The sequence below is a fragment of the Nelusetta ayraudi genome, unplaced genomic scaffold, assembly GCF_046127955.1.
Source record: "Nelusetta ayraudi isolate G7.1 ecotype Tasmania unplaced genomic scaffold, CSIRO-AGI_Nayr_v1 ptg000005l, whole genome shotgun sequence".
Lineage (NCBI taxonomy): Eukaryota > Metazoa > Chordata > Actinopteri > Tetraodontiformes > Monacanthidae > Nelusetta > Nelusetta ayraudi.
This window is the reverse complement of record NW_027466055.1, coordinates 9,792,990-9,812,497: the sequence shown is the minus strand read 5'-3', so window position 1 is coordinate 9,812,497 and position 19,508 is coordinate 9,792,990. Positions and strand designations below refer to the sequence as shown.

At 44.2% G+C, this 19,508-nt stretch overlaps 1 protein-coding gene across 1 annotated transcript; it reads right to left on the bottom strand.

The window, feature by feature from the left end:
- Positions 1-1,949: 1,949 nt before the first annotated feature.
- elovl6 (ELOVL fatty acid elongase 6) lies at positions 1,950-18,191 on the bottom strand. The gene is made up of 4 exons (XM_076012369.1): positions 17,852-18,191; positions 4,113-4,244; positions 3,537-3,688; positions 1,950-3,340 (listed from the first exon to the last, which is right to left on the bottom strand). The coding sequence occupies exons 1-4, from the start codon at positions 17,932-17,934 to the stop codon at positions 2,895-2,897; spliced, it is 813 nt and encodes a 270-aa protein (XP_075868484.1). The 5' UTR covers positions 17,935-18,191; the 3' UTR covers positions 1,950-2,894.
- Between the last annotated feature and the right edge of the window lie 1,317 nt (positions 18,192-19,508).

The following is a 19,508-nucleotide window of genomic DNA, read 5'->3' as shown; positions in this document are numbered from 1 at the left end:
GTCATAGTGACAGTGATTTAAAAATGCCCATTAATGGAATTGTTGAAATTTGGCCTTGCTTCCACCAGATGGGGCAAGTTTTTCTTGTGAGTCTCACTCTCAGACCAGGGAACAGCTGATGAGGGCTAAAGAGGGAATTAGTTACCCACTCAAAGGCTTTGCTCTGATCCTTCAGGTCAGTATTGGTTCCCTCCAGCTCTGGAACAGGATAGAGTAACACTAGTAGGCAAGGATTCAGGGAAGATTTAGAATCATAAAGGGAGTGAGAGCCTAATGCACATAGTGGACACTGTCACATGACCTCCAATCTGTGTGCAACAAAGAGGAAGGGGATCCACAATCTAAGTGCTCCCATGATTGCTTTTCTTCCAGGGGGAAGTTGAAAGAAATCTTAATGGCACTCATTAGCAGTTTGAGAATTGATGTCATTTTGAGTGGCATGATGGCACACACATCGGGATTAACGTGCAAGGAATGATTGGAGCTTTTTATAAACTGACTTGAACTGAAATTCCTCTTTTAACCAGCAGATGGCGACCGTGTTAATACATTATTTGTGTCTACTGGCTGTTGGCCAAGGTTTATGTATATTTTGAACGGTGTGCAGATGTTAATCGTCATTTGATTTGCATTTTTGTGGCTGGTAAAATGTGAAGTGAATGTAAACCACTACTAAAAACGTGCATCATAACTGATAGTCAAAAATATACTAACTTATCTCTTAAATATATATGCTTTTGGGTGAATGAGGGGTATTTACTATGGGATTTCAAGCACAATCTGATCGGTTTTGACTGGCGTTGCTAGGTTTAACTAGCTTTTTGCTAACGGTTATCATGATTTCGCCATTTCTCGAAAAAAAAAGAATGAAATAAAGATACTTCATTAATATTTCCTATCTGTATATTGTAGTTTTAAAAGTGATCTGATGTCATGAAATGTTACGAACATAGAATTTACCAACAGTAACGTGGAAAAGTTTGAATGAGAACTTACTTAAGGCCTGAGCTGGCTGGAACTTCCGGTGTCACGAAGGAACAGGTACTAAGCCGGGGGGGCAGTGGGGAAGGGAGGGATGGGGACACCACTTCCTGGAAGTGAAACTGAAAAAAATTCTAATATAATGCCTACCTACCCTGTTAAACGAATATGAGTCATATAATAACGACATTAATTACAAGAACTAAACTTAGGGCAATAAAGTGTGTATCACGTATACCCCCGAAAAAAATGTTAATTTTAATATGAGATATTATTATTTATGTTGTCTTATTCGTGTGCCTTCAACGAGTTTACTTCCGTGCAAAACGGAAGTTGTAATATAAAAAGGCACCTACAAAGGGAGGCAAACCTCGATAGCAATGTACGCATTTTAGAGACAGAAATAAAGACCAGTTAAAATTTTATTGACCCAAGGTTTTCATGAATGCAGGCAACCTAGCATTGAAATGAAAACACAGATACATAACAAATATAATTAATATACTTCAGTGATCACTTCCCTATGGCTTTTTGAAAATTTAGAATGTACCCCATTAAGAACCTACGAGATGCGATGAGCCAAAATATTGCAGATACGAGAAGATAAGAGAAAAAAACACACAAAACAGACACATCATATTGTGTACTTTTTGTTCATACATTAAGTTTTTAATGCATCAATTGCATTTTTTTTTTTTTTACATTAAACAGTGCAAATGCACAATAGCACAACCGACACCATTAAGGATACATTATATTTTTTTCAAAAGTCAATACAGCAGATTTCAACAAATTTCCTGTTTGATTTTGTTTACTTTTTTTTTTTAAATTATCTGCAAAACATGAATAAGTTTGCCCTGTTTTTTTTTTTATCCTTTTAGTGTCCAAAATAAACAAGTTCTCTTCTCTCGTATGGACCGTTTACGACAGATGTCAGACTGAATGAATAGAAAGTTGTTTTTTACCCCCCCCCCTCCCCAAAATGTAGTCACCTTCTCCTTCAAAGTAATAACAGGCGGTGAAGCAGGGCACTGTTAGCATCAGTTTCCCATCATATTCACTAGCAGTGTGGTGATCTGGGTCGATCTGTCCATCAGCTTCATCCAGACCTTTATTAACCGTGAGGCCACGGCAAACAAATTTCAGTCTGCCGATGTTGAACCACATTTACTTTGACTTGATATGCAAGTTGTGTGAAGAGATAACCAATGTCCTGAGAAAACATCACGTTTTTGCAATGTTAGACAGACGATACAGTGCCGCTCACCCCATCGGCCAACGCACAACCAACGGGTCTCTGGAGCTTCTTTGAAAAACTATCCTTAATGGAACAAAAAGAAAACAACACCGACAACAGACAGACAATAAAGAAAAACATACTCAGATGGTCAAGTTAGCGACACTCCATCCATCCTTATATGTACAGATTAATATTCCTTTTTTTTATTCAAATATCAAGTAAACACATGTTTGTGGCAGACGTATTTGTTTCAATCTATGGATTTTTGTCCTTTTGTTCTATTTTGGTTTGAAGACTATTCACACTGAACTTAAAAAGAGGCCATTAGGCTTCGGACACACAACCCGCGATGGCTTTCTGATGGCAGCTCTGCGTTCCCGGTATTCCCATAACAGAGACTCCGTCTCCGTGTGAGGAGTTTTAGATCTGCACATTAACTGTAAATGCTCGACCACAAAACACCGACCGTCTTCTCACCCGCCCCTCCCCGCCAGGCGAACCCCACCCATCCCTCGCATCCCTGGTCTTTGATGGCACATCATCATCATCCATCCACCCTCCACTGAAACGGCTCTTTCCCAACCCCTCATCTCTTTTTTACAAGTCCCTGTTTTCCAATTTCATCTCCTTATTATCCTTTGTCTCCCTTCTTCCCGTACTGACGGCACGCATTTTACTCGCTCTTCTTGGCGGCGGCGGCCACAGCCGACAACTTGGCCTTGCTGAAGTAGGCTTCCATGAAGAACTGGACAAAGAGCACAAAGTAGCTGAGGTACATGAGGGAGGACCACACAATGTTCTGCATGTGAGACGGACACTCCTGGCCCTGCTGCATCCACGAGTATACCAGGTAGTTGACCACGCAGCCCATCAGCATCTGGGTGATCTGCGTCAGCGTGATGAACATGGCAAACTTGCGCGACAGCTTGAAGCGTGCCGCCCGCAAAGCGTAGTAAGAGTACATGACGGCGTGGACCAAGTAGTTCATGGTCATGAACCACCCGCCGCCTGCCACCATGTCTTTGTAGGAGTACCAGGAGTAGAGCAGCACGGTGATGTGGTGGTACCAGTGGAGGAAAATCAGCTTCTGTTTCCTCAAAACGATGAAGAGAGTGTCGCCTGTTGACACGACAGGGAGATACAAAAAAATATGAAAGATAAACATAGCAAAAATAAAATTTAAATAAATAAGCAGACAGGGATGATGGAAATAAGACATAAAATATATGTGTCTACCGTTAACTTCGGGGAGCAAGGGTTGATTCATGAAAACAGAAAGTCAGAGATATTGTGTAAAGAAAAGTCCTTGACTTACCCAGTTCTGGTGCTTTACTGAGCACAAAGGCGTACGCCCAGAACTTGCTGACAGGCCCATTGTAAAAGCTCTGGTCACAAACTGACTGCTTAAGCCCTTTTGTCATCAGAATGTAAGTCATGTAACTCCCAGTCCGAACAGCACCAAATATACTACAGGAGAGAAAAAAAGGGAAAGTTGATAAGAAAACATGTAGTACATGGCACATAGATTAAACTAAGCCCCATTTTTAGTCCTAATAGTTGCTTTTATTCATCTGCTCAAGTATTAGAGATTATTTTCCAGAGGGACTGATAAAAATGTAAAGAGTGTTTTTTGTATTCTACACATTCTATAATTTCTTCACAGTTGCCTATATCTTCTTTGTAGTTTCACATCAGAAGGATTCGTTCATTCATTCATTCATTCTTTCATTATATTCAAAGACCTTAACTATAGGCATAGCCCAGTATATAAGACAGGAAACTAGATTAGATAAATCAATTATCACTGCTAAAGCAGATATAAATTGTTGCCTGCACTGATTACGAGGTAAAGTTAGAGAGGCACAACTACTAGGCCCACTAGTATACTCACCTAAATACAGCGAGCGTGAGCGACCACAGCACCAGCGGCTTCCGCAGCTCAAACTTCTCCCTCTGCTTCATGACATGGCGCCCACCGAGGATGCAGGCAGCGTAGAGTGCAGAGAACAGGAAGGACTTCTTCCTGTGAACAGAAACGTGCAAGACAAGAGATGTTTGGTCTCTCAAAGTAAGTTCATGAAAGTTTGCTCAAAGTGACGTCTTTGTGCTCGGAGTCCAGCTTCAAATGTCACCATCAAATCAGTCAGATGGCGCTCAGAGCTTAAATTCAGCTCTGTCTCGGCTACACTTTGATGTCCACATGACAGAACCGCCTCGTTACAGGACAGCGACTGCTGCGGCAAGTGAAGTGGAGGACATTTGGTGAAGCTCCACCTGGTATGGCCCAGAGCGTTTTACAGTCCTCAGCACAGTTTTAAGGCACAGGTGGCCTGACTTGACAAACTGGATGCTGAGCGCACCGACAGAAGATTCGGGCACGCTGCCTAAAAAACTAGAGCCGTTTGGGCCAGAAAAGAGAACAAAGAAACACTGGACATGGACACACAGAGGGGCAGTGAGGATTTAAACTGTCACAGAGAGTTAAGCCCATTACATTAACACTGTTTCTACAGACTTTAAAAGGCTACACATGAGGATGCGACCCTGAAATGATTATCCCTGGGATAATTCAGTCTTACAGTCAGAACCTAATCACTATGAAGTCCTGCCACGTGTACTTAAAGTACAAAAAAGAACCATTAATCAAAATAAAATGTCTGTATAAAATCAATTACAGAGGCTGGAATGCAGTCAGTCCTGCAATGAACCTGGGAGATTAACTAGAGTACAGCACACATTCCCCTGCCATAGACGGGCAGGATGGTCACAATAACCTCCAGCAACCCTATAGGAAGGATAGGGAAGTACAGGCGAGGGCTGCGTAAGGACACATTTTTTTTACCAGTCTGTAGCGGCTCGTGCTGTTTTATTTGGGATTGTTTGTTGGGGCGGCGGCCTGACTTCGAGAGACAATAACCGGTTGGACAAGCTGATCAGGAAGGAGAAGTGTGGAGTCTGTAGGAGCTGTGCTTGAGAGAAGAATGAGAACTCTCATGCTGGGCATCATGGGCAACTCCAGACATCCGCTCCATGACACTGTGGCAGCTCAGAGGAGTAGCCGTACCAACAGGCTCCTCTCACTACGTTGTCGAACGGAGCGTTTTAAGAGATCATTTGTTCCTTCGGCTATAAGGCTGTACAACAGATGTGTCTAAACTTAACATGTGCACTTTATCACTATTAAAGTAAGTAAGTTAGTAAGTAATGTTTTTAGAATTTTTAATTATTTTTAATTTTTAGAACTATGTTTCTGGTGGCTGTGTGTTGTTGTGTGTTTCTCTTGCTACTGGACACCTGAATTTCTCCTACGGGAAATGAATAAAGTATTTATCTATCTATCTATCTAATCTATCTATCTATAAATGGTGGCATGAAATAGATGGATGGGTGGATGGAGATAATGCAGCAGGTGATCACGTGGAGATGAAAAGACAAAAAGTCACCCTTCCTCTAGGGCTGCAACGATTTGTCGACGTTGTTGACATAAATCGATGATGAAAATAGTCGACAATGAATTTCATTGCCGACAATTGTCGCCAGACGTGTTTTTTTCTCCAGTGGAGTGAGCCATCTCACTTCATTGCGATCTCTTGTTAAGAAATGCAGTCAGGAGTCAGAAGAGCAAGACGGACTCGTTTTAAGGTTGTTCTGTACTGCTACAGCACAGCTGAAGCTGCTGACAGTTTGTGCACAAAAGCAAGGTAACAAACCCATAAGCAGATGCAGCCGCGCCACTATTTCAAAAGAAAGCCCACCAAAGCATTGCGCTGAGAAACACATTTCCTTCCTGGGAGAAGGCGGTAGTCTAACCAGCCGTTGCGGCGAGGTCCATTATTAAAAATAAAAAGGTTGATGGAGCCAGGAAAGAGGAGCGGATGGACGGAGGAGGCTGCCACACATAATGGACTGAATTGCATCCTGCAACAACACGGGGAAAGGCGACGTCCTCCGTTGTTGCAAGCAGGCCCTACTAAGTATTGAACCCCCCACCCCACCCACCCACCCACGTTGGAAACAAAGGACAGCATGGAGAGGTCAAAGTAAAAAAAAAAAACAAAAAGAAAAGAAAAATATAGACAGCTGCACAAAATACCAACATGGTTGGCCTGCAGGGTGACATCACTCCTTGTTACGACACTCCTCAACCACCAACAGACGAGAGGGGGGGGGGGGAACAATGCAACGCACAGTGACCACACACAGGGTGGGGTTGGAGAAGACACAAGCATTTCAGCTTTGCCCCTGCAATGCATTGCTCTGAAGGTCAAAGGTCAGCGATGAACTGAAATGATGCTTCGACAGAGTTGCAACGAGCACCGTGTGTCTAATGATCATCCAATGAATCGCGTAAGATGACATACAGTAGTCAAACTATTGTGTGTGTGTGTGTGTGTGTGTGTGTGTGTGTGTGTGTGTGTGCACATTGCATCTATTTTTCTCAGAGTGTGTATGTGTGTGTGCGTGTCCATGCGCGTGGGTCGCCCTGGACGTCCGGAATGCACGTGGGCGGCAGATCGCTGACATTTTCTTAAACGGCGATGCTGAGACGCCGACTGTGTTTACTTTGGGCCGAGCTTGTTTAGGCCACCGCCGTCCGGAAACATCCAGAAGGCCACGACATCTCACGTCTTCCGTGTCCAGTGACTCAGAAACTGGCCATGCTCATCGCACCATTTGTTTTTAATCTTCACAGTTCTTCTTTCTCTATTTAGCAGAGCAAACTGTTAAGCCAATTGGAGAGCGCTTTCTATTAACAATGCTTGAGGTTGCAGCTTAGCCAACCACAAAGCATTTTAGCTTAAGGTCCAGTGTGTAATATTTTGCAAGGACTCCACTTTATGTCGGCAAAAGCTTAATACACTGCCCATAAATACATTAATAAAAGTGTATAATTGCAGCAAAATAAAAGTAATTTGGTTGATCAACTCATAGAACGGTTCTTATTTATGTATCAGAATATAGATAGAAGTTAGTAGATAGATAAAAGTATGGGGGTATTATTGTAGCAAAACTATTTGCAAACACATATCTGAAATCTGTGTGTGCGTATGCGAATATTTGCAAATGCGTATCTCAAATCAGTGTGCGCAAATTGACACTTGTGCATGTAATCAAGATCTGTGTGTGCGTATTCAAATCTGCATGTGTGAGATACAAATTGGTAAATGTCTGTCACCCCTCACAACTCCGGTGCGAGTCCTCAATTCGCTGTCTTTACACACGTGGCTTTTGCTACGCTTCTGCCGTGGCAGATCCACAAGCGTGTAGAGCAATCGAGTTGTCTGCAACTTCCTTTGCCCTGGGCGCAGACTCACAGGCTCAACGCAGCAAAAGCCATACAGCCTTCACACCACTAGTCGGCGCGGAGCGTGGCCCTGTTTGGCACTTGGTCATTTCAAGTGTTTTTCGTGTTCCAATCAGCAAAAATCATAAGAAGTAAACAAGTGAAAACAGTACAAATCAAAACAGGTGGTTTCGACACTTCGCATCGCATTCCTCACAGACGTGAGGAATCCGTCCGCGAGGAATGCGATGCGTTGAGGACGTGAGAAATGTTGCAAAGAATGCAATCTTTGCAACAGATAGAATTCTGTTGCTAAGATTGTAACAGAATTCAATCTTTGTCGATTAACGACCGCCTGCTCTGCTCACCTCTCCCATGTAAGCGGAAGTGCATACTTGGCCGCGCCCCACCTCCCGGCGTTGTCATTATAAAGTTACAAACGAAAACAACTAATTTTTGTTGGACTCTTTTATTAGGATGCTAATAAATTTTATTCCGCTACAGCTCAGCAGAGGGAGGATGAGAGGGTTAGCGCTGCAATCTAAAATGTTACCACTCAATGTCGCTTTTTCTTCAACTATTACACACAAAATAGGACTATAATAGGATTATAGTCCTATTTTGCTGCGCAGGCAACGGAAAATGAAAGCCCGTCTGCACAAAACATAAATATTTTTCTTATTTTCCAGTGCAGCTATGTATAATTTGCTTTTTGCGCACAGTTAAGCGTGGCTGCAGGTATATTTGACGTGAGATCTAACATCAGGACAACTAAGACTGAAGACCAGCGTCCACGATGACTCCTGTGTCCTGCTAATGGACAGTGGCATGACAAGGACACTTTTTTTCATTGCCATAATGTGCAAATAGAGCATCTATAGGTTGAGATGACCTACTCCAGCATATTTAGAAGACGGATTAACCTCCTGTCAAAGCAGAAAGGTGGGCGGTTTTGGGGGGGGGGGGGGGGGGGGGGCGCTCAAGGACACGCTGAAGAAATAACTGCGGCGAGAGGAACCTCTTAAACACTTTGGTGTGAATTAACAGCGTTGTCTCGTGTCCCCGCGGGTGATTGAGAGCATTTTGAAATGAAGTCATACATTCGTAACATTTACTTCCTTTGGCACGAAGCGCGTGAGAATTCCTGAGGCGTGATCAGAACATAAAGCTGTGCTCTCGCGGCCTGTTGTCTGTCTCACTGTCATTCTTTGGATTTTACTTAAGCGAGTCAGCGAGTAACTTTGTTTTTAAATACAGGTACAAGGTACAATGAACATGAACCCAACACAATGGGGAGAGATGGACTGTGCAAGGTTCTAGCCAAGTCGCTTGTTTCTACCCGTAGTCCATAAATATACAGGATTTTTTTTGAAAAAGTGATGAGTTATAGTTTTTCATTGTGAAATTTAGGTTCCCAGGAAAAATCGCCACTTGTCAATTAATCGTTAATCGATCGATAAGGTCAATCAACTAACGATTAATGAATTAATTGATCATTTGTATCCGTAGTTTACACACACTCACACACACAATGACTACAGGTGTGACTACTGATGTGTGCAGCATTGCTGTGTGACTATCCAACGCTGTATTAAGCGAGAAAGCTCATGAAAGTTGACTGTTGTTGTGAGTTCTGGTGGGAGGCCATTCTACTGTTTTATTGCTGTGAACACAGTTAACACTTGAGGGTTTTTTTTCCCATGGCCCAACGTGGAACCTAAAAAATGGAACATGATTTCTATCCCTCCCCCCCATGTGTTTAACATGTAAACATTGCATAAACACAAACTACTGCTGTAACAAAACTGATGCAAAGATAAAGAAACAGGTGAGGCAAGAGGGCTGGCTCTCTGTGAAAGTGGGTTGGGGGGAGGGGGGGTGCAGGTGGAAATCTACAGCACCTCCTGAGGACCTTCGGGAGGAGAAGCACGGGCTAGTCACAGAGTCGGCAGCCTTGTTGCTTCCTATGGCGACAGATGTCCGCCTTTCTCATTTACTGCTGAGAGTGCCGCAAAATATTGGCAATCAGCAATAAAATACGTCAGCGTGCAGCCAGGTAAAAAACGCACCAGCTGCTTGCTGAACTAGTTAAGGCATCTCTGGCATGTCCCCTCCGAGCGAGGTGGTGGATGCTGTCCCAGTTTGACTTTTTGACAGCTCTTCCGAAATGAATGCGGTCTATTGAAGCCTGAAATGGTGTTTTCTGATTTCCAATATTGTTTCTAGACCACATTGACAACACGAATTGGAACTTATGGGTATACACAAGGTACTCAACCAAGGTACTCCTTTTTTTTATTTCTTATTATTTCATATTTAAATTTTTGCTAACTCTTTTTTTTTCAGATATCTTTTGTCTTATTATATATATTTATTGACCTTGTGTGTGGTTCTATCAATTTACTAAATAATGTGTAGTGGCCATTTGTCAAAACATATAACCTTAAAGGAAATCAAAAAGCCACTTTGCAAAATGAACTTGTAACTTAGGCAGGCAGAATAGATTCAATGTTTGATGGGTTTTCATAGCTAATTTTTCTATTCGAAAAACAAGCAAACAAAGCAGCAGCAAAGGAATCCTAGTAACATAGGCCCATTCAGGTGCATTCTGGTACTACACCTACCTTTCTACTTATATAACCAGTGGTGGCCATAGCCAAATGAACAAAGCAAAACAAATAAAACAATAACTACATAAACAAAACACTAAACTGGGAAATAGTTGAACTAAACAAACAAACAAACAAACACGAAAGAACTCCAAATGAAACAAACATCTAATAATATAATCAAAGATAAATATTACTTAAAATTAGTGAACAAGAATACCAAACAAATGGCTTCCACATCATTTATTAAGTTTCTATCTATCTATCTATCTATCCTATTTAGTTCCGCTGAACAACACACACTCTAATAGGGATGTTGTTTCTACACACTCCTCCTTTCCTCCCTCCCTCCCTCGCCAACTGTCAGTGTTGTGTAAAGCTGCGGGACAACCTGCCGGGGGAACCTGGATCTGTATTAGCTGGATCCAGGAGATTTCACCCATTACGTAATCCTGAGTTGGCAGTCTGAGGATGAGTCTGCACGCCTCGGCCAATAAGCCGGAGTCCCAGAGCACGCCGCCGTCTGACTTGCAGCCTCGTGTTTGCGGTCTCGCGACGCCGCGTATGCATAATGAACGTGTGAACACCGACAGTCCGCCCCGATTGGCGCGGGGTGTGTTCAGCCGACTGTATCGATAACAACAGAGATGCAGGATGTGTAGCGCAGTAGCCACTCGATGAGACTAGCAGGATGCGCTGCGAGTAAAACTGAGGCTACAAGCTGCCATTACGTGGGCAACCACACGTCACCACGTTAGCAACGCAGCCACCCGCGGCACCTATTGTGAGTGATGTAGTTTTAGGTTTTGAAATAATTGTGTCCTTCTCGGATTGAGTTTCTCAGGTCCATCTCTGTTGCTGCACGTCGACGGAGAGGTTGATCGTTGATTCTGGAAATATTATTCTTCAGCCGCTTCAGTGCTCCGGGAAGATCTCGAGCCACATTTACCGAAGATAAGAACCTCTCACGAGTCAGCAGAGCAGAGAGCAGGTTTCACCACCAGCCGCTGCGTGACTGTTGCACATCTAATCACTCATCTTCCAATACAGTTTCCCCCATAACGGATGACAAAAACCAATAGTGGAAAAACGAGGCTGCACGACGTATCTGAATGCGACACAACGTCGATGCATAATTTACATGTTACATAAACTGCAATAAGTTGTGTTCAATACAGCAAACTCGACGGCGATCCATTCCGAGTCGATATATCACATGTGGTGAGACGGTTTTCTTTTAATGAGATCAGATTTTACCAATGGGATGTTAACTGAAGAACTCTGTCTCTCATAAAAAACTAGACTGGAAATGCTGATTCCCTTCATTTCTGCATAGTCATTCTCCAAGGTCTGTACCATCGGCAACGACATTAGCACTGTTTTTCTAAAACGTTATTGTTATGTTAAGCCGTATTATGTTTATTGCGTCACATCACCAGTGCAACATTCAGCGTTCAGCATTCCCATATTGCATGTTTTCCTCATGTCGTGCAGCCCATAATGGGAAGCGTGCAGGTCAAGCAGAAGTCCTGGAGCTGCAGCAGATGTAATGTAATTAACCGCCGCCCCGGAAAAGACGCTATTGCAATGGGTGAGAGGTGATGTGGGATAATCTGCAAAGAGAGGCTTCGACATGCGAGTGGAGCAGTATAGGCCGCGGACAAGGCAACAGCTTTGCTGTATTATTATATTCCCCTCTATCAAAGCAACCCGGCTTTTCCTTGACAGCCTGATGAAATCAGATAGTTGGAAGAACCGGAGCACGGCGCACGCTCCGAGCAGACCCCGATCCCTGGAAAAGCCAGGCCGCATCTTCATCCCGCCGCCTGACCCCGACCGGCACGAGAGGGGGAGCAGCCCGCGGAAACATCAAGTCTGAGGTGCCTCTGGGTCTGCACGGTCGCGTCCCATCAGCGTCACGTGTGGCCGCTGTTCTCGACCAGGCTTACCACAAATTTGACATCGGCGTCACGGCAAACGGCAAAATAAGCACAAATCCTTGCCTGAAGTCAACGTATTGTAAATAAATAAATGAAAGTATCAGCCTGGAAAGTGTCAATCGATGGCAAATAATGTTTTAAAATGATTCAAAGGACTTCATCACATCCTCCAGGCAAAGTCTCTCTAAAGTGCATAAGGCAAATGGAATATGTAATGATGGCAAAGTGATGTAGCGTGACTAAGCTTGCTTACGATTTAGAAAACTTCACAGGGGGAAACGAGAGCACATATTTCTGCCAAGAAACGCAGTTCTGCCGAAGCAAGAATTATGCATGTGTCAATAACATGGCAGAAACAAGCAGAGCCCTGGCGTTATCTGCAGATCAATGACAAAGTAACTTTCCAAGAATCTGGAGCTCAATATTCTCCAGTACAAAGCAAACAAAAGAGCTGATTCTGAGTCCTCTAATCAGCGGAACAAATGAAGGAATCTAATTACGCCTAATGAGCTATTAACAACCAATAATCCATAAATCACAGGACAAGAAGACATTTTAAGCCCATTGCAGTTTCAAAAATGATTGGCAGCTGTTTGTCTCCGCAGGTGACAAAGCAGTGACAAAGCAGTGGGGACATTTGAAGCGTTGGGCAAAAACAACAACTTAAAACTTCAGAATGTTGCAGCTCAGGTTCTTACCAGAACAAAGACAACAGAGAAAACCACTCCAGTTCAGAAGACTCACACAGTCTCCCAAGTCAGCTATAGGATTGACTTGAATGGTTTAGGTCCAGAAAACATAAATGAACCGCTAATGGAATATAAACCCAGTAGGACTCTGCAGACTGATGTCAGACAGTGGAGCCCAGAGTTCAAACTAAACATGGCGAAGCAGCATTTAGCTCTCCTTATGCTTACAATTGAGTGTTTTTGTTCATCTTATTATATTTTATTATCTTTTTATTTCTATTATCCTTTATTACTGCTCTATTTATGCATTTTAATCTGTCTTTTTTTCTCTGAATTTTGCCTAAATGTTTGAACTTTTAATCACGTAAAGCACATTGGGGTGCCTTGTGTATGAAATGTGCTATATAAATAAATAAAGCTGCCTTGCCTTTTTATTCAGCAGCAAGGCCGAAAATGTCTTGGCTGACGGAGAGACATTGCAGAAGTGAAACAGGAAACAGTAGTGGAAGATTATCAAAACAGAACGACTGGAAAGTAAACAATATGGGCTATAAATGAAATATGCATGGTTTATCTTGGCAAATAACGCATTTGCTGTTATTCAGTCGTACGAAGCAAAGTGTAGCGTAACCACACGCAGCAAGCAAACAGACTCGGAACGCCTCGCTGTGGACGAATGAACCCGCCTGAGATCCATGCGAAGATCCCGGGAGACGCCGTCCAACGGCGCCCGAGAGATTAAAAAACTCCAAAGATTCCAAGCAGGTCGCAAGATAATGAAGAGAGGCAATGTGTGTGTGTGTGTGTGTGTGTGTGTGTGTGTGTGTGTGTGTGTGAGAGAGAGAGAGCAGTGATTCAGCAAGGTGAGGAAAAGTGCAGAACTACTCCCTAAAGGGTATGTATGGAATCTCTGCAACTTGAATCAGTTTCCTACCCCGGCACATAACATAATTAAGTACCAACACTGTCGTCCTGTCTGAGCGATGCATGTAATCTTCAAAGATGCACGTTGCAAGAAAATGTATACGTGCAACCGTGTTAAAGGGACATGGCCCCCCTGCTTTTGTCAGTCTGTGTACGTGTATGTGTTGCTGCATTTTGCATGATGTTGATGCTGATTTCCAATATTGTTGCTAGACCACCTTCACAATAGAACTTGGAACTAAAGGGGATTAGTAGAGTAGGTACTCTACCGACTCAGCAAAATGCAACTTATTCTGTTATCTCTTATCCCGTTTGCTGCTGATGCATTTTCCACATGCTCATTAGTGTTTAAAACTGCACTAATGCCATTTATTATATCATGGCACAGCAAAAAACTGAGTCGACGTCCACGGAAATCTTTTAGCCACAACAGCAGTCTACAGTGCACAACTCTTGCTAAACCATGCCAGGGTACAGCTTGCCATTGGGTGATCTCACAGGCTCGTCCGAACCTTCGACAGTCTCATTCATTCAAAGTGACTCAGAATCAAATTCAATCTTCAGAGGCAAAGGACGTGCACGCTTCCCTCGCAGCTTTGCATCCTTCATCCTGAAGGCAGAGACTAAAATTCAGGGTGAACAGAACGAGCGAGAGAAACATAGACGCAATTTCAGGGAACTGTCTTCTGTCTGTTTTAAAAAGATACCCTTTTCTATAGCTGAGGAGTTTGTCTTTGCATAAAGTTCCTTTGAGGGCTGCTCAAAGATACATGACGGCGCTTTCAGCCGTAAATCCGTTAGGAAGCTATCAAAGGGCTGATGTTGCCGCTGTGTACGAGTCCGAAACACGTACCTCTCGTACGTCTCGTTCTCCTTCGGAGAACAGCGGGCATCAAATTTACTAAGCACCGCCTCCGACTTCTCATCATCTCCGGAATTGTCAAACACGAACGTGTTAAATACTTCTATGGCATGTGGCCCTGCGATCGTTAGCAGCAGCGCTACCTTCCTTGCCTCCGGCTTGGTCTCAAGTGCCAAAGCTGCGACATGCAGGTGGAACTGCTGTCTGAAGGTGCGCCAGTTTCTGTCGACATTCCCCGTTAGTTTCAGGCTTAGCGGCGGTTTCAACTCCATGTCGTCCTCAACCATTTACTCCTGGTACCCTGTCATGTTCGTGTTCCAATGAGGAAACAAAGTTGGAAGTCAGTCGTAGTTTTAATCACACATCAGGTACAAAGCACAGCTGCCACTGCAGCCTTACGCTTTTTATACTGAGTGATAAGCTGACTACCAAATGGTTATGCCACCCAGCATAACACACAATCACAACAGGCCGGTGATTATTTGGGATATATCTTCAGCAGAATTATTGCCTTCAGACATAACCAGCTGCCCTCAGCAATTTCATATCAGACAAGGACCTCCACTAACGGCAACTCCGGGAAAAAGGGAGAAAAAAAATGCTATTACTTAATGTCGACACATATTTACAAGTGTGTCGCAATTCTGGCAGTGTGTCAGTGCACCTTTATGGGCCGTGGTGCGAGGTGGGGAGCCCACTACGGTGGCAGCGAAATGAGGTGTGAGCATAAATGAACTTTGTCCCACTTGAACACGGTGGCAGTGGCGGCTTGTCGAGTGCTGAAATGAAATAAAATTGCGCTGCCTTGCGATACAAAAGCCCTTTTAAGAAGCTGCTGAATAGGACCTTGACTTGAATGTGACTTCTGAATATGATGTCGCCATCTGAAAATGACCTAATGTAAGATTGTTTAGTTTTCGATCATAGAGGAAATTCTTAAACGAGGATGCGGGTTAAAGGTCTGGATGGAAATAGAAGGTAATTAATAAAAGGAGTGTGTACATTATGAGGAAGCAGCCGTCTCAGCAGCCTGCTAAATGGCAACTCAACCTCTTCCTTGACTTTTTATTTAGACACTTCAAATCACTATCACCTGTCACCTTCTATTTCCTTCTCTTTTCCACTCCACCCCTCGGCCTCGACCCGAGGGGGAGAAAAAAAACAAAAAAAAACATGTCACGCTCAGTCAGCTGCTGACTAGATGCTAACAAACAGCCCATCAAATCCCATTTTCTGCGGCTGCTGCTTCTATCAGCTGTGCATTTGGCCGGCCCGACATCCTCCCCTGCAAGAGCAGCAGCAGCGGCAGCGGCAGCATCAGAGGGAAGTCAGCACAGATCAGCCGCTCTGTGATTGGACGGCGCTCTGTCAGCAGACATCAGAAGATGAACGTTATTGGTCAGCTGTCAGTACCAGGGTGAGGACAGCTCCTACACACTGCTACCATGCTTTGCCTTTCGCCCTCTATCTCTCTCTATTTCACTCTTACACACGCAAGCTTCAGCGCGGAGGCTCAGCTCACATTTTTGGTCTAAATCTGTAAGAACGTGACTCTTTTCTACAGAAATCATGGAGACAAAATGTTACGAAAGGGCACCAAATACCTCCAGCCTACCTCTTCATTTTTGAACAAAGCTCCTGCTGCTGAATACTCAACAAAGGCCGGGCGTTAACTTCACAAACGACTCATTCTATCTCGTCCTACTCGAGCTGGCACGGACCCGGACAACAGTGACCCGCCAGTGACTTTAACAGATCGAGTGGCTAAACCGCAGCAGCACGCGACCTACATATACGGTGAACGCATCACAGCACAGACATTCGCAAAGCAATATTTACTTAATCCCCCGCAGCGCCAATGAGATATCGGTGTAAAGTTTTAGCCGGCAGACACCTCCTTTGGCAAACAAGATGCAATCCACCTCTGTGTTTTATACAGGTCACAGGTCAGTTTGTCTTTTGCTCCCACGGCAGTTTACTTAAGGGCCTGTGTGGAGAAAAAAATAGCAGCATCTAATGATAAGAAAGCGTACTGTAAACAACGTTAGCGTTAATCTCATTTCTCTCTCATGGTCCACTTAAATCTTGGCGTTGTGTACATTCCAGCTGTGATTTCAGGGTGAAAATAACAAAACTCCTGAGCATCTTCTGGGCTACTGCACAAACATGGAGGATAAACATCCTCGCTATGCATACAGAAACCCATATGACCAGTAAACAACAATGCAAGAGTTATTCTTTTTTAAAACAACGTACATTCCACCCCCCAAAATAATGCTGTACATGTGGACTGACAGTCAAGTTTCAAAGGTTTGTCACTAGTGAGTTGAGTAACTCATCTGTTTTTCTGACCTTTCAATGGCAAATGCCGCAATCCGTTTGGTGTTTGGGGTAACTGAAGTTTGCAATGGATGAGCAAAACATCAACCGGTTCAGTAAGTGTAATACGTGGACGGACTGAACACATTTGATGTATTAAAGCAAATAAACAAAAAAAAAAAAAAAACACTTCCAGTCGGTTTAATGTGTGGATTCAGTCCTTGTTTCTGATGAAAACAGCACGTTATTATTTTGTTTAAGCCCGATATGTGCAGTTGGTAAATTTGTTCACAAACACGTTTAGCAAAGAAGGCATCATTTGCTTCAGACACACTCAAAATAACGAGACGTGCCCAACTCCCCACATGGTGATTTGAGCGCTTTTCCTGCATAATTCATCAACATATGTTCTTCGAAACGAGCGCAAACGAGCCTGAGCTGACCTGGGGGGGGGGACCGAGGGACCACCTGTGCGGAGGTGGGAGCGGCGGTGAGTCTGGCACAGTTGAACTGGCCAGAACAACCAGCGAGAACAGGCTTCGGCCCCCTGTGCCATTAGGCCGAGGGCTCTCTAAACGGATGAGGCACGGATGACCTTAGCAATCGTATCTCGGTAACTGATGCCGGAAGGATGAATCACAGGAAATCAAGGACAAATCCGGAGGGTTAAAAGATGGTGGGGGGTGTGGGGGGAGACAGAGACAGAAACGCATTGTGCGATCAAATACAGCGACCGCAGCAGGACGGGTGTTTGTGTCCATACATTTATGGTATATGTTGTTATTTCCACGGTAGCGCGGGCAGCGGTTTGCCTCCGCGGAAGCTGATATAACGGGAAGCGGCGAGGGTTTTAATCCCTGTGAGAAAGGCTGCTCGGTGCATGTGTTAGCGATGCAGCCTCCGGGTCGGCACGTACACACTGCGCCGCTATTCTCGTACGACCATGGGTGAGGGAGTGTCTGTTGAGAATGCTGCTGTGGAGCCGGTCGGATTGTAACCTTACCAGTTCTCCTGCATCCATCGGATGGCTTCATCCTCGTTGAACTGCCGCTCGAACTCGTACTCTTGCAGGGCTAGCACCGACATGGTTGGTGCTGGCGGCGGTGGCGGTGGTGGTGGTGGTGGCGGCGGTGGCGGTGGCGACAGGGGGTTCGTCTGACGGCGGAACGGTTTCGAGCAGGGATTTGGCGTTACTCGGCGGCTGGGTGTCTGGGGTTTTGGGGAGGGGGTCTCGGAATTAGTCGGTGTGGCTGCGCAGCCGCTCTCGCATCGCTCGCGGTGCCGTCAGGGAGCTCGGCGACGCCGATGTGAGCGGGCAGTTCGCCGGACGGGAGTCGTTCATCCTCCTCCGCCAGAGCGAGCCTACGCCCTCTTCCTCAAAGAGAGTGTGCTCTGGGTCCTAGTGCCCGAGGGCTTAGGCCCAGGATCCAAAAATCATTCACGTAAAAACATTATCACGTTCTTTTTTATAGTTACTTATCATTAGTAGTAGTAGTAGTAGTAGTAGTAGTAGTAGTAGTAATAGTAGTAGTTGTCGTAGTAGTAGCGTATTTAACAATGGAAAAAATAACAATATGCTACCACTACTACTAATAATAATAATAACAATAATAATAATAATAATAATAATAATAATAACTGGTTAGTGTGGTGGTTCGGCTGCTGCCTTACAGCAACAAGGTTGTGGGTTCGATTCCGGGCCTGTGGCCTTTCTGTGTGCATGTTCTCCCTGTGTCTGCGTGGGTTCTCTCCGGGTTCTCCATCTTCTTCCCATACTTCCCACAAAAACATGCATGTGAGGTGAATTGTCCGTAGGTGTTTGCGTGAGGGCGAATGGTTGTTTGTCTTTGTCTCGATGGTGCCCCTGTGATGAACTGGCGACTTCTAGCAGTAATAGAAAATGGATGGATGGATAATAATAATAATAATAATAATAATAATAATAATAATAATAATAATAATAATAATAATAATAATAATGATAATAATAATAATAATAATAACTTAGTTACAGATGGCTCAGCCAACGCTTAGTTAAGCTGCTATAGGCCAAGCCTGTCGTGACTTCCCCCCCGTCATCCTCTGAGCTTCTCACTCTTCCTCCATCAGAAGAGAGAAAAGCTCTTTTTGCCTGTTACTAATTCATAACTCTCTGCTGGAGCTTTACTTCTCCATCATCTTTGCAGGTCCTCCTGTCAGGAGCTGTAGACCCTGGATCTGTGTCTGCAGCAACCAACACAACCTCATTTGAAAGTATCCCCACGATGTGCAATAGTATCTGTAGCTTCTGGTCCTTATTGCACTGTCATTGTTTCCGCTCTTCCTTACTCCCACATATCTGCTCTCGCTCACCCCTCCCACTCGTTTTCTGGTTTCAGTGGATGACCTCCAACCCTTATTTTGAGAGTCGGGGTCTGCTGCTCTAGGTTTCTGCATTTTTAAAGGGCAGTTTTTACTTGCCACCGCCATCCCTCACTGCTTGACCTCGGCGAGAGGAATTGGCTAAAAGAGATGCTGTTCTAGACTTGCTTTGCATGTAAATCAGATAAATTTGTTACAATATGGTGCCATACAGATAAAGCTGGATTGAAACTGAAACTGTTTTACATATTCTCCCAGTGGAGCCTGTCCGTGTGGCTCCTCTCTGGGTACAGTCAAAG